At 44.0% G+C, this 15544-nt stretch overlaps 1 protein-coding gene across 6 annotated transcripts in view; it reads left to right on the top strand.

The window, feature by feature from the left end:
• The window catches only part of EPHB1 (EPH receptor B1), a 438054-nt gene that overhangs the window by 278352 nt on the left and 144158 nt on the right, over nucleotides 1-15544 (top strand). For all 6 annotated transcript variants that reach the window (XM_078354180.1, XM_008983781.5, XM_078354179.1 and 3 more), the window contains one exon: nucleotides 13532-13687. In XM_078354180.1, the coding sequence (XP_078210306.1) occupies nucleotides 13532-13687 (156 nt within the window). The remainder of the gene's footprint in view (nucleotides 1-13531; nucleotides 13688-15544) is intronic.

The raw sequence follows: 15544 nt of genomic DNA, 5'->3' as shown, positions 1-15544 counted from the left end.
CTCCTCCCCACCCCTGCAGCATGGGCTTACCACCTCCTTTACCTCTGAGAACTCCCTGTCTCCTGCTTAGCTGTGACATCAGACATTCTCAAGGAGGCCATGGTCCTGCCTCTGGAGTCCAACATCTTTATTGATTTATTGTTTTTGAGACAGAGTCTCACTCTGTTGCCCAGACTGGAGTGCGGTGGTGCGATCTCAGCTCACTGCAACCTATGCCTCCTGGGTTCAAGCGATTCTACTGGGGAGAGGCCTTCTGGACTTCAGATTGGGCACTCCTTCCTCACTCCTTGCCATACGTTGATCATTGGGACTGCAGGAATGTGCCACTACTCCCAGCTAATTTTGGTATTTTTAGTAGAAATGGGGTTTTACCATGTTGACCAGGCTGATCTCAAATTCCTGGGCTCAGGTGATCCACCTGCCTCAGCCTCCCAAAGTGCTGGGATTACAGGCTTGAGCCACCGCGCCCATCCTGGAGTCCAGCATCTTAAGAATTCCTCCCCCATTTAATTGCTTGCTGCCTCTGCATTGGGCGCTCCTGCAGACCCCCTTACACTTCTGATTTCTGACTATCTGATATGTATCTCAGGGCACACAAAGAGTGCTCCCCAGATGTGTGTTGAGTGAACGAGACAATGTCTATAAAAGGAAAATAACTCATCCTTAAAAAAAAGTGCATAATCTCATCACTATAAAAAGGTGACATCTTTGAGAATAATATTTGTTCCCACTATTTGCCAATAGTTTTAGATGTCACTAAGCACAGGTTTTCACCATCTTCCTTGATGGGGTCATGGTTTTCCATTTAGGGATGCACTATAATTTATTGCTCTGACCTCCTATTTTAGGGCTTTTAATCTGTTATTAATTTTTTCTTGCTATAAACAATATTGTCATGAATACCTTCATAGTTAAAGCTTTGAGCTATGGATGATTATTTCATTAGTATAAATTCCATAGAAAGAGGAGCTTGTGCACAGTTAGGCCATTTGCCTCTCTGGGTCCTACTTCTTCCACCAAGCCTGGGGAAAGAGGGCAGGCTGGCACACAGGGACATCAGCCTTGCACTGGTGTCTGGCTGCTCTGACCCTGCTCTGTCCCACTCCCCTCCATGCTGGTCATTTCAAGGTTGTAAGAGCCTAGGAGAGTGAAGGACCAAGCACCGCCCCTTCCCAGTCTCTGCCCTGTGGCCCCTTACTTCCCTGTTAGCTGTGTTTTTGCCTCCTGCACCAGGTTCCCGCATGTCTGGTGTGTAGGGTCCAGGATGTCAGGTGTCTATGGGTGCAGACTGAGATGTTTATGCTGTTTCTCCTGGGGCTGGGCTGTGGACAAAAGGGGCCTGTCGACTGCTTCCTCCACAACTCCTCCCATTTCCTTCCCTTTCCCTTCTACTCTGAGGCAGGCAGGACCAAATATAAGTTCAGCTGAGTCCCTACTTCCTGGGCGACCTAAGAAAGGCAAGCGTTTTCTCTGGCCTCAGTTTCCCGTGTGTAAGAAAGTATAGTTGTTCCCAGCTAAGCCTTGTCCCTCCTACTTTCCCTCTTGCCTGCTGTCTCTGTCTTCCTCAGTGTTGCAGCATCGTAGCCCTTCCTGGCCCATCTGTTGGCCTAAAGCTAAGGAACCAGCCCATGGGGCGCTCAGCAGCTTCTGGCTGTCCAATTGGCCTGCTGTGGAGGAGGTGCAGGTAATGGGGCACCTGCAAGATGCAGCTTCAGGGACAGGAATCTCTGGTCAGAGGTCTGTTCCCTGTACCATTCCAAAGTCCAGAAGGCTCTTCCAGCAACTTCGCAGATTCCTGAGTCTGAAGATTGGTTTCTCTCTCACATAGACACACACATTGTTACTCTAGCTTTGTCTACTGGCCAGTGCTCAGGGGACAGACTTGGGGCACAGATGCAGCAGCTGCAGGAAGAGCCAAATCAGTCCTAGTCTCTGATTTGGGCCTTTGGAGGGGACAGGCCCAAATCAGATTCTCACCTTCTCTGCTCTGGACCTTTCATACTGCCACCCCTAATATTCCCCCCAAAGTTATAGGGACATTGAGCCCACTGCTAGAGCATTGGATTTCTAGAAGAGGACTCCAGGAAGAGGAAAATACCTAACCCTAGAGGATGTAATGTGGAAGGGAGGCTTTCTGGCGTCAGCAGGATAGCAGGGACACAAGCAGACAACAGGTTGTGCCTGGCACCTAGTAGGGGCTCAGTGCCTATCTGTTGAATGAATGAGCAGTCTGCAATCAATCAAGAGAAGGGTCAAGAAAACCCTTCTCTTCTAGATAACTCTTGATTCCATCTACTTCTCTCTGTTCCCTCTACCCTAGTCCATTATCACTTTTTTCGGGCTACTAAACCTTCCTGTAACTGTCCTCACTCTTCCAGTCCATTCTTTTCCCAGCAGCCTGTGTGATCCTTCAAAAACAAAATCTGATTATGTTTCTTCCCAATTCCAAGCCCATCAGTGGCTTCCATGGACCTCAGGGTAAAGCCAGGGGCTAAGTGGGTGACAGGAGCTCAGGCTGCTCCTCCAAGCACTCAGCTGCCTTACTTGCCTGTGGATCCCACCCACTCGACACAGGCTCTCTGCCTGAGCCAGTGTACTTAGGGAGCCTGCATGGAAGCACTGTGCTCAGTTCCTTGACTGAGTCATTTACTTTCTCCAGGGCCTTTTCATGGGCTGCTCTCTCCACCTGGAAGCTTCTCTGTCTCCTCTCACTAACCTACCTTATCTCTGTCTGTCACATCTTTATGCCTTAACTTAGATGTCACTTTCCCAAAACCCTCACAGACTGGGTTAGGTCCCTGCTGTGGCCCTTCTATGTCGCAATAATCCCTTCCATTGGAATTTCCAGCTTACAGTCTGTCTTCCTCCACCAGGATGTCAGCTCCATATGGGAAAAAGCTTTGTATTTTTCCTCCTTTGATATATCACAATGCCTAACACACCTCTAAGTATATTACAGGTGGTCAATAAATACTTTCAAATGAATTGTTGATAAAAACATTCAGCCTGGCTCCTTGTGGAAAACATATTTATTGAGGAGATACTATGTCCCAGGAATTTTACATATATTACACTGATATTCACAATGCCTATGGGAAGGAAGTCACCTTAGCACCCCTTTCTACAGATGAGGAGGCTAAGGGTCGAAGTTTAAATAATTCATTTAGGATCACACAGTCAGCATGTGGAAGTTTTTGAGACCCCATGTTTGCACTCTTTCTTCCAGGTGGCCTAGAGCAGTGGTCCTCAAATTGGAGCTATATCAGAATCACCTGGTGGGCTTAATGGAATTCAGATTGCTGAGTCACACCTCCAGATTTTCTGGTTCAGTAGGCCTAGAGGAGGATCTGAGAGTCTGCATTTCTGTATGTTTCCAGGTGTCACTGATGCTGCTAGTCTTAGTTCAAGTTGCTGTGACAGATAGATACTGGGTGGCTTAAACAACAAACATTTATTTCTCACAGTTCTGAATACTAGGAAGTCTAAGATCAAGGTGCCAGAAGATACAGTGTCTGGTGAGAGCCCACTTTCTGGTTTGCAGATGACCATCTGCCCATTATATCCTTACATGGCAGAGAGAAAGCAAGCTTCTCTCATATTTCTTCTTATTAGACTATTAATCCCATTTATGAGGGCTCCATCCTCATGACTTAATTACTCCCCAGAGCTCTCACCTCAGAATAATATCACATTCCAGGCCCAGCATGGTGGCTCATGCCTGTAATCCCAGCACTTTGGGAGGCCGAAGTGGGTGAATCACGAAGTCAGGAGATCGAGACTGTCCTGCCTAACACAGTGAAACCCCATCTCTACTGAAAACAAAAAATCAGCCAGGTGTGGTGGCACATGCCTGTAGTTCCAGCTACTCAGGAGGCTGAAGCAAGAGAATCACTTGAACCTGGGAGGCAGAGGTTGCAGTGAGCCAAGATCATGCTGCTGCACTCTAGCCTGGGTGACAGAGCAAGACTCTGTAAAAAAAAAAAAAAAAAAAAAATTACATTCGAAATTAGGCTTCAATGTATGATTTTTTTTTTTTTTTGGAGGGGCAACTTTCAGTCCATAGCACTGCTCATCTGGAGACCAATTTGAGAACCACTGGCCTAGATCATTACAAAATGCCTGGACTTGCTTTATGGCTATCCCCACTCCCCAGTCATTGACCTTAGACCAGGATCGTAGGATCCGGCCCTGGGCTCCCTTCTGAGAGAAACTGATGCCCAGCACAGCCTCCTACAACTGGACAGGACCCTCGATTTAATGGGCCCTGACTGCACTCTGGGGACAGGCTGCCATCAGGACCTGAGTATCTGTCCCTCTTCCCTTGAGACACTGCTCTTCTGTTTGTCACCCTTCAGTCCTGACCAGTGATCTCCCCGTTTTATCAAGGCAAAGCACCCCCACCCTGACCCACCTCTTTAACACCATCCATGCGGATGCATTCTAGACTTGCTACGGCTACTGCTACTGCTGTCTGAACAACTTAATAGCACAGTAAGTTATAGTCTCTTCTGTGTCATGGTGCCTGCAGCATTCATCAATTCCAGCAAGTGTCACCATGAGTGATACCAGTGTATGACACAGCTAAGTGTCCCTGTGCACAGGCCATTACAGCTGGCAGCAGGCCCAGGGAGGCGAGAACTGGAGACCCATTTGGCTCCAAGTGCCCAGGTTGATGTAGAAGTAAATGTGCTCCAGCCCCCTTCCTCCGCCACAGCCCCCATAAATACTTTGTATTCTTGGCGACTTCTACAACTACCCTCAAAGTTTCCCCAGGTAAGCCAGGATTCCTGCTCTCTCTGAGTCTTGGTATAATCTTTTCCCTTTCTCTCATCCTTCCATCCTCTCTCTGTGCCAACTTTTACACATCCTTTGAGGCCCTGTGCATGAACCAACTCCACTATGTAGGCTTCCAGTGGCAACCTTCTCTCCCCTTCCTCTGAAGACCTCTGGCACAGAGCATCTGCACCTCTGCTGTAGAAATTTTATTCATAAACACTTCACCCTGACCTGTTCTGCTCAGCTCAGCTCCTTAGAATTGGAAGTTGTCCTCTGCAAGATTTTTAAATGCACTGAATGAGAAATTCTTTGATTGCTAAAGTCATGTATATGCAATACAAAACATTGAGAAAGTACAGAAACATAATAATAACTAATAATGTCACCATTCCCAGATTTTATTTTCCATTTTGCTGAGTATTGTATATGTGTATGTAAAATGCAGTCATGGTCTCATATGCTGTCGTTTTAGACCACACTTTTAAAATATTTTTCCAAGTCACAATTTTAATGGTTGTGCAGTATTCCATTATATGAATGTTGCATAATTTAGTCAATACCTTATTATCAGACTTTTAAATTCTTCCCTCCCCCTTTCTCTCTTCTTTCTTTCTTCCCTTTTATAAATAACACTGTGATGAACTTTAATGAATATAAATTGTTTCTACCCATGCTTGCTTTTTTTTATAAGTTTTTAGAAATAAAATTGTCGAATCAAAGCTTTCAACATGTTGAAGCTCTTAATACATATCAAATGACTCTCCTAAGAAACTATAAGAATCCATACTTTGGCTGGATGCAGTGGCTCACACCAGTAATCCCAACACTTTGGGAAGCCAAGGCAGTTGGATCACTTGAGGTCAGGAGTTCAAGACCAGCCTGGCCAACATGGTGAAACCCCATCTCTACTAAAAATACAAAAATTAGCCAGGCAGTAGTGGTGCATGTCTGTAATCCCAGCTACGTGGGAGGCTGAGGGAGGAGAATTGCTTGAGCCTGGCAGGTAGACGTTGTGGTGAGCCAAGATCGCACCACTGCACTCCAGTCTGGGCAAGAGAGCAAGACCCTGTCTCAAAAAAAAACCCAAAAAACTCCGTACTTTTTATGGGAATGCTCATTATCTCACATTTTCTAATGTTAAGATCATATTTGTTGTCATTTTTACTATTATTATCACAGCTTTTATCTTTTGGTCTTATCACAGCTGTCAAACATCCCATTTGACTAGCCATAGAATATGTACGCCTATGTGTAAGGTTTGTGCTAAGTACTAGGGAAAGGGAAATACAAAGATGACAACACCTAGTGTCAGCATTCAGAGAGCTTTCAAACTAGTACATTCGATGAATAGATGGATGGATGGATGGATGGATGGATGGATGGATGGATGGATGGATGGATGGAAGAATGGATGAATGGATGGATGGATGCATGCATGCTTGGGAATATTTCTTTGCCATCAGTTTTCTCAACACATTGCCATGAATATAAGGGGAAATGGGAGCTCCCATAGGCTTCAAGTCCCAGTGGAATGTCGTGGGGCTATTCAGGAAAACCCATTCTGGGAAAGCAAAGACCGCTTTTGAGAACAGACAGAGGAATCCCAGTGCAGAGGCCTCATGCCACCTCCTTCCAGGGAGTCTCACCAGACCTGAAATTTCACAGCCAGGAACCTATGGGGTCAGCCACCAGTAATATGAAGCTGATGGAGGCATTTGGCCACAGAACTCACGTCAAATAATGGCCCAGTGTAGGGTCACAAGACCTATGGAAGCAGCTATGCAGAGCTGTTTGCATGACCCTCAGGAATTTCTTGCCCACCGACACCACACCTATCGCACAGTTCTTAGCCACTGCTGAGAGAGGCTCTTCTGCGTCTCTCACAGAGCAAGACCAAAGTGTAAGATAAAGGAAGGGGAGGTTTTAGAAGCAATGAGCTCTGGGCTGTGAGCCTCTTTCTTCCTGGGCAGAAGCATGTGCCTTGCCCCTCTCCCTGTTGCCCCATGAGGCAGGCTGGCTTCCCTGAGCCAGCTGCTGAGCTGCACCTGCCTTGAAAAAAAGGCACCCGGTTCTTAAGCAGTGGATGAATATTCATTGGCATGAACCTTTGCAAACTCATTTGGGGAAAAAAATAGATCAGAAGAAGTAATCAGATTATTAAAAAGAAAGAGCAAGGACAGAAGGTGGCGGTGGAGGGAAGAATCACATTTAAAATGCAAGGAGAGACTTCCTCCCTGCGGTGAAGCTCTGACCCCCTCAACCATGCACTGAGAATAGTTAAGCTCTCCTACATTTATGCTGCATAAAAATGTTGTTTTTGAGGCCTCATTTGAGAGAGGGATGGGCAGAGGTAATATGTACCCTCCATATCTGAAAATTATAAAATAATGTTTTGAGGTTTTCATTTTATCTTCCTTCGATATCAAGAAAAATTCTGAGCGCTAAAGAGGCTCTGGTGAGTGCTGAGTGACAGGTTAAAGGGCTCCAATAAAGATTAGATGGTCCACTATCTCCTGAGGAAATTGCATAAAAGTGGTTATTCCCTCTTGCTTCTATTAATTTCCTCTTCCTGGCTGCTTGGAAATGCTTCATAACCTGATGCTGCAGATGGGGACAAGAAGCGCTTTCCATTATCTCAATCACTGCACTGTTTATGAGACACTTAATCTGTTTCTTTATAAAGTAATAGTGTTGTAGGTGATGGACTCTGTCACTGGAAGTCTACGTGCAGGGAGGGGAGGAGAGGGGTGTCTCAAGAGCATTGTAAGAAGCAGGTAATTTACTGCGTCTTTGAGGTATTTAGAAGTTGGGTGGGTGTTTCAAGGTGACCTTCTGGATACCAGCCAGAGATGATGTGTACCCATCCCTTGAACAGGGAGGCAAATGTGTTTTGTCTGTTGAATGGAAAATATACGTACGTTTAGGCATGGGGTGCTCAGATCTTGTCTCCTCCCCTTTTCTGAAGTTGGGGGTGGGGAAAGAGATGTGTAGTGGGATGGGTGAGGGATGCCATCCAAAAGCCTTGGCTATGCAGGTTCTAGGCCTTGTGTCTGAAATTTAGTCACTTACAATGGAGGAAAACAAACCCTCTTCTCTTAAGGAAACAGGTAATTATTGTCGACTTCACTGGTGTTAAAAATGTCCAGTCCTCCAAGTTACAGTGTCCCACTGACAAAGGTCTTAATGCAAATACACAGCAAGGTGCAGGTGGCTCTTCCCTTTCTGCCCACCTCCTGGAATAGAATGAAATTCTCCCCCCTAATTTCCCTTCCTACTTCTCCTATTCCTCCACCTCTTTTCTTCTCACTTTATCTTTTCCTCTCCTTCTGAATTTTGCCTCCTAGTGATCACAAGAAACTGTTTAATCATCATTTCCAAGTACCAAGAAATGGGACTTTTTTTTTTTTTGAGATGGAGTCTCACTCTGTTGCCCAGGCTGGAGTGGAATAGCATAATCTCTGCTCACTACAACCTCTGCCTCCTGGGTTGAAGCGATTCTCTTACCTCAGCCTCCCAAGTGGGTGGGATTACAGGCATATGCCACCACTCCCAGCTATTTTTTTTTTTTTTGTATTTTTGTATTTTTAGTAGAGACAGGGTTTCATCATGTTGGCCAAACTGGTCTCAAACTTCTGACCTCAGGTGATCCACTCGCCTCAGCCTCTCAGTGTTGGGATTACAATTGTGAGCCACCACGCACAGCCTGAAATGGCACTTTTAACCATTATCTAAAGCATGAATTCTATGAGAAAGTAGAGCACAAGTGTGGTTACAAGTTATAATCTAAAAGGTTAATAAATATAATTTAGGAGTATTGCTTCTTTTATGAAGTAACAAAATGTTTCTCGTGACTCTCATCTTAAAAGGGGAGTCCACAAAAGGTGTACATCTAGCCACCTGGTCCCCTGTGCCCACACAAGCATGGCACAGATCCTGCCGCATCAGAAGCAGCATTACATCATCCACCTCCCTCACCAGGAAGGGAGCTTCCTAAAGTCAGCTACCCCATCAGCGCCCTGTTCTATTCCTCCAGCCTAGTGCCTGGCTTGGAGTCAATCCTCAATAAATATTTTTTGAATGAGGAGCTCCCAACTGTAGCAATAGTGCTGATCATAATTCTGTAAAGGAACTCCTGAGTTTTGAAATGATATGAAGGCAGAGAACTCTGTTATTTACCTCAAATTGCCTGAAAGTGCTGAGATGTGTTTGGTTAGGCTACCACCACATTTAATTATTATTGTTTGAAATTGTAGAGTCTTTACACAGGTGAGCAGTCTCCAGGCTGCCAGGGTCCCCACCACTCTGCACTGTGTGACTCCCGGCTGCTTTACATTCTTAAGTGACAGACCTGGCTCCAAAGGCCTTTTGCTTTTGCTTCTCTTAGCCTGAATATTCTTCACCAGAATCCACCCAGAAGCTTTATCTATCACCCCAAATTAAAGCTGCTTTATCACCCCAAATTAAAGCTGCTTTCTCTCAAGGCAGCATAGTTTTCTTATTTGTTTTACTCTGTTAAATTTCTAGTAAAACAACAATATTGTTAACTTCTGTTTCTTATTAGTGACACCTACCTAATACAAGATAAGTTTAAAAGGTTTTGTAGAGGTGGAAAGATAATCAGGTGAAACAGAAGAAAAGGGAAGAGAATTTTTGAAAGTGTCTCTAGTGATAAATCCTGGAAGGAAAGGTAAGGACCATCATGAAATGCTTATAAGTGGTCCTATTCACATTTTTAGCATCTACTACTGGCTTTTATTAAACTAACAACTAGCCAAATCCACAAAATTGCTTCTACACAAAATCCAGCCAAATTAGTTGCCTTTCTTTCTTTACCTTTGTAGCTAACTGCAGGATTTCCATTTTATACACTAGGCTGTATGTAACTCTTGGTTTCAGATTAATGTTCTAGCCTGACAAGATCAGTTTGAATCTTTGATCTATCTTTATTACATTAAATGGCTTTTCCATTGGAAAAAAAAAAAAAGGTTTTGTGGATTATCCTGGCACTTTAACCCTTGTTTTAAAGCATGAATTCTATGAGAAAATATAGCTCAAGTGTGGCTACATATAGAAATCTAAAGTTAATAAATACTGTTCATATGCCCAAAGGATTATAAACCATTCTACTATAAAGACACATGCACATGTGTGTTTATTGCAGCACTGTTTACAGTAGCAAAGACTTGGAACCAACCCAAATGCCCATCGATGATAGACTGGATAAAGAAAATGTGGCACATATACACCGTGGAATACTATGCAGGCATAAAAAGGATGAGTTCATGTCCTTTGCATGAATGAAGCTGGAAACCATAATTCTTAGCAAACAAACACAGTAACAGAAAACCAAACACCGCATGTTCTCACTCATAAATGGTAGTTGAACAATGAGAACACATGGACACAGGGAGGGGAACATCATACACTGGGGCCTGTCGAGGGATGGGGAGCAAGGGAAGGGAGGGCATTAGGACAAATACCTAATGCATTCAGGAATTAAAACCTAGATGACAAGTTGATAGGTGCAACGAACCACCAGGGCACATGTGTACCTTTGTAACAAACCTGCAAGTTCTGCACACATATCCCAGAACTTAAAGTAAAAATAAAAAAATAAGTTTAATAAATGAATTTAGGAATAGTGCTGCTTTTTTAGATTAAGGAATGCCTAGACAGATTTTATTAAAGTATTAAGTTACGAAATCTAATATTAAAGAGATTCACATATTTTGTAATTCTATGTAAAACATATTTTGTAGATATGATTCACCCATTATACAAAACAGAAATAATATGTAAAAACACATTATTTCATCAGGTTTCAGGATTTATTTGCCCACTTTGGGACCCCAAACTTGCATTCTGACCCTGAATTCCAAAAGTCCCTGCAAAGAAAACTTGTTTTTTTAAAAGGGAGTGGGTAAGTTGGGATGAAGAGGAGTTAGCATTATTTAGCACACACTGATGCTAGCAACATTTCATATTTGAGTTTATTAATTTCTAATGATTTGTGGGAGTTATTGTGAGAAGTATATGGTTCTCTTTTATAGACCTTTCATACAGATGAGAAAATTGAGGCTCTGAGGGATGATATAATTTGTCAGTGGTCACCCAGCTAGGAGCTAGCAGAGCCAAGAATTGAACACAGGACTGTCTGACCACTGCCAAGTGCTTGTTTCTCCAGGGAGGATGGAATCAGACCTCCTCCTGGAACCTCTCTCCTCAACCACTTCCCAGACTTCACTCCTTAATGTTCAGCTTGGACTTCCTCCCCTCCACTTCCTTCTCTCGTGGAAACCTTGGAGCTCAGAGACTCAGTCACCCAGAGCTACTGCTGTCCATCAGAAACCTCAGAGGGGGCACTTTCCACATACCCCCCCACCACTTGTGGATATTAGAATGATTGTTTATGCTGTTAACTTATTAAATGTAATGTGAGAAGGCTTTTAAATGCTGGAAAGAAAGGAAAAACACCTTGTTCTTCTCAGACTGGTACATTAAGAAAATTACAGCATGGCAGGAGCCAACCATGAATGCTTCAGTCCTCACCACTACCCTTCCCCGACTTTCTGGTGACAGAGCTCCTACTGAGTCCAGGCAGCACAGGCCTGGGATTTGTCTGTATTCACTGGCTGCAGAACCCAACAGGGTCAGGAAGGCTGGGGATTGATTAGGAAAAGAGCCAAGTGTTTCTCACAGGAGATGAAGAAGAGATATGGAAAGAAGGAAAGGAACGGGAGAAAAATAGAGGGAGGGACTATACTAAGTGGGCTTAGAAAGACAGATTAGTAAAACAAAGTCTCCGACACATTGGGTTTGTCATTATTGCCTTTCCCTTTCATGTTTTATTTGTTGGGTCTTTAGTAAAGAAAGTGGCCCCTTTTTACATGGGTTGCAACTGGCATTGTTTCCCCAAAACTGGGAAATAACATTCACTCCCGTGTCTTCCGTAATCTCCAGAGGATGCTCTGCAAAGTAAAGCTTTTTGGTGAAAAAAACATAGCATTGGTAAAAGTTCCGAGAAATCCTCAACAAAGAATGAGATGACCTTTTCAAATCCCCCATTTCAAAATATCTGGCCACGGTACCCTTTTGTCATAGGTGTTAACAATCCAAAGAACGTGACCCCATGGAACACATTTGGGTTCTGTCATTCCAGTACTTTGCGTTTTGGAGATTCCTTTCTGTCTAATATGAGCCTCCACCCAGCAAATGTCTGAAGAAACTGAAACCTTTTCCTCACCTTAAGTGAGCAATGGAGTGAGATAACTTTTGCAGCATAGGAAACAGTTCTTTCGTCTTGTCTTAGCAGAAAAGCAGTCGATATTTTTCAAATAGCTTACGTGTATGTTATCACTATCATTTTTCCCACTGTGTGATCCTTGGTAACTTTTTTAACCTCTCCATGTCCCGGTTTCCTCATTAGCAAAATGGAGATAATAATAGCTACCCCATAGAGTAATGCATGTAAAGCACTTAACAAGACAAGTTAACAGATGGTGGCTACTGCTTTTATTAGAGAATACTCTGCACTTTCCAGGAGGGAACAATACATTTGAGAAGATGAGCTTTCTGTAAGTAGAAACCATTATAATGACACTTCCATTATACAACTTTCATGTTGTATTAGATTTATATGACTTCATCGGATCAAGGGCTCCTTGAAGGCAGGCTCTATTCTTGAATTCCTCAGGACAGGTTTTCAGTAGGGGCACAGTAAGTGTCTGTTAAGTGAAGTCATGAGGTGTGTAAGAAAGCCAAACAAGTTGACCAGTCAGTAAGTTTTACCCAGTCTCGAAGGAGGATGAGCCAGAGTAGGTTTCATAGGACAGGAAGAGTAGGGGTTGAGATGATGGGGAAGGGACTTAGGGGAGTAGAGTGGGCAGGATCAATCTTATGAGGGATCAGCAAGGAAGAGACCAGATTCTGGGCCCAACAGGCTGATCCCACAGGAAACTAGGGGTATGTGCTGCACATATGAGAGCCCCTCCAGTGGAGATCAGGCTGTATCCATTGTTCCCAACCTTTACCACTGCCATGTACATGATAGATGACACCAAGTGAATGACACGCTCCCTGGTGCACTGTCTGCAAAGTCATCCTTTCCTTGCCCCGCCCCCCAAAGCATATCAAAATGCAATTAAGGGAGAATGATGTTGTTAAGGCAGTAACCTTGAAATCACTTTAATTTAGTTTTAAAGAATCACTTATGAATTTCAGCCCTTTACCATCATTCATAACAAGAGCTTGTTAATACATCTCATAATGTTCCTCATGTGTGCTGCAACATGGCACTGAAAACCCATAGGTCCAGTCTTTTGTCACCTAAGACCCCTCTCTATCTAAGGTCATATGATGAGATGCCTTTAGTGAGTGGCTCAGGGAAAGGCCCTGGATGTTAACCAGGTAGATACAGGGGAGGGAATAACCATTTACAGAGCACTTATATCCCAGGAACCGAGCTACACATTAGATTTGTTTTCTCAATTAAATCTCTTGACACACCTGGAAGTGAAGAATTATCCATTTTTTCAAGTGAGAGAGGCCGTTGGTACCAAGAAGCATATTTCACAAAGGATATTTGAAGAATAGGAAATGTTAAATAGGGGTTTCCTCAACTTTAGATGCTCACTTGGTACAAGAGGAGGATCTTAATGTTCTTTTTAGAGACAAAGACACTCATGTTCTGGTTGTAGGAAAGAATTTCTGGCTACCACACTTCCATTAATTATCACATGGTCTCTTTTTGTTCTAGCCTGCCCTGCAGGGACGTTCAAGGCGAGCCAGGAAGCTGAAGGCTGCTCCCACTGCCCCTCCAACAGCCGCTCTCCTGCAGAGGCATCTCCCATCTGCACCTGCCGGACTGGTTATTACCGAGCGGACTTTGACCCTCCAGAAGTGGCATGCACTAGTAAGTGTCTAGTAAGGGCGTTGGGCTCGGGAGTTTGGTTCCCTGACAATGCAAGTGGTGGGTCTGGGACAGGGAAGAGAAGACATCATCCTTTGATTGCAGAGCAAAGCAGAATTGCTGGCCATGGTGCTGAAACATACAACTCCTGTGCTGGGAGTTCAGGGCTCTTCTCCCTACTTAGCACTGGGTGAAGATTACATTTATTTCTTCCCCCTTCCTCTCACACCAGCAAAATAACTTCTGTTCATCAGATGCCAGACTACAGAGTTCTTTGGATGCAAAATCATGATCTATTATCACTTCCTCCAGGAAGTCCCTCCTGGTGCCTATAGCTGAGAATCTCCTATCTCTTTGCTGGGTTTCCTGTATATTTGTAACCAGACTCCCCTCAGAGTTCTCATCATTTTATTAATTGTTCAGTTACTCTGTACTTATCTGAGTTACCAAATTAAGACTTTTGTGTGCCAGGACCATATATTCATCTTCATGTGTCCCTTTCAACGCCCAGCCTGATGTAGCACTTGTGCTCCTGTCAAATGACAAGACCAGTGGCCTTACCACAGAGTGCATCTCCAAGGCATAAATTCTAGGGACTGGAGTTAATGCATCAGCTACATCCACCCTCTCATTATCTACTGTAGAGGTAACAGCAGTCTCCCTGCCAAAAATGGGGAAAAGCAGCTACACTCCCTGGATAGGGATGGGAGAGGGGGTGCTTTTCTCCCAATATTCTCCCCGATAATTGTAGGAGGAGGCAATCACTATTGTCCCTGCACAGTACTTTAGACAATTTGCTCCTATTCCTCTGAGCACTGCAGCCTGGAAATTGGATTACCTCTCTTTTCAGTATCCTCATTTTATTTGGGAGTCAGTGCTCCAGGTTAGCCTGAAATATTTTAGAACTTTCTTCAGCATTGGATAATGCTGCCTGGCTCCCTGTGAGCAGGACCTTTCCTTAAACCTCCTTGTATCAAATCCCTTCCATCCATCTCCAGAAGGCCAAATATCCCTCTGAGGCCTTCCATACCTCTGAAGGCCACAGAGGGATATTTCATATTTTCAGTTTCTTGAGCAGAAAAAGTGACTGGACTCTGAGTGGAAGAATTTCTTAATTCTAGCCTTGTAGTGTATGTAACCTTTGCTGAGTAAAGAGGAGGAATGAAATTATCTTCTAGATCAAGTTCCTGAGTTCAATCAATGTGTATAGACTTGAACTGAGGAAAAGCTCATCCTCTTGTAAACTGATTTTCTACAGACCTGTCTCTGGTGGGTTAATATTAACAAAAATGATTGTTTCTGCTGACCAGGGGTCCTGTTTTTCTGTTGTTCTGTCTCCTCCATTGATTTCTGAAGTTGCTTTGGGGGTCTTCCATGAGCCAGAAAAGCATGGTTTAATGTACTTCTTTAGAAGCCACTTAAGGATGCTGAATCACTGCTGCCTGGATGTTCAGACCAAAGACCAGCCTCTATGATTGTCAAAGTATATGCCCAGGGTCTCACAGTGTTCCTCCTGAAAACACTCCTTTACACTCCTGCTCATGAACCCCTCTCACTGGCCAGTCTCCCTCTACAGATCAACCATGCAAATAGGAGACTCAGCCTCCCAGCTTCCACTTCAGCAGACACACCCTGTAAATTCATCCAGTCCCTGGGTATGATCACCTGGAGGAAAGGTAGACAGATGACTAAATGCTCAGAATGTTGATGTGGCGCTGTCCTCCTTGATATAGCACCTCTTTCTTCTCTCTCTCAAGGCCTGTCTTCTAGCCATCTGATCTGATGTACTTGAACCAGAAGCGGGGGAAAAAACAGAAATTTCCCAAGGCTTCCAGTATGTACATTCTGGGTACCTACAGT

The sequence above is a fragment of the Callithrix jacchus genome, chromosome 17, assembly GCF_049354715.1.
Source record: "Callithrix jacchus isolate 240 chromosome 17, calJac240_pri, whole genome shotgun sequence".
Classification (NCBI taxonomy): domain Eukaryota; kingdom Metazoa; phylum Chordata; class Mammalia; order Primates; family Cebidae; genus Callithrix; species Callithrix jacchus.
Note: the sequence above shows the minus strand (reverse complement) of the source record. Positions and strands in the feature narration are given on the sequence as shown.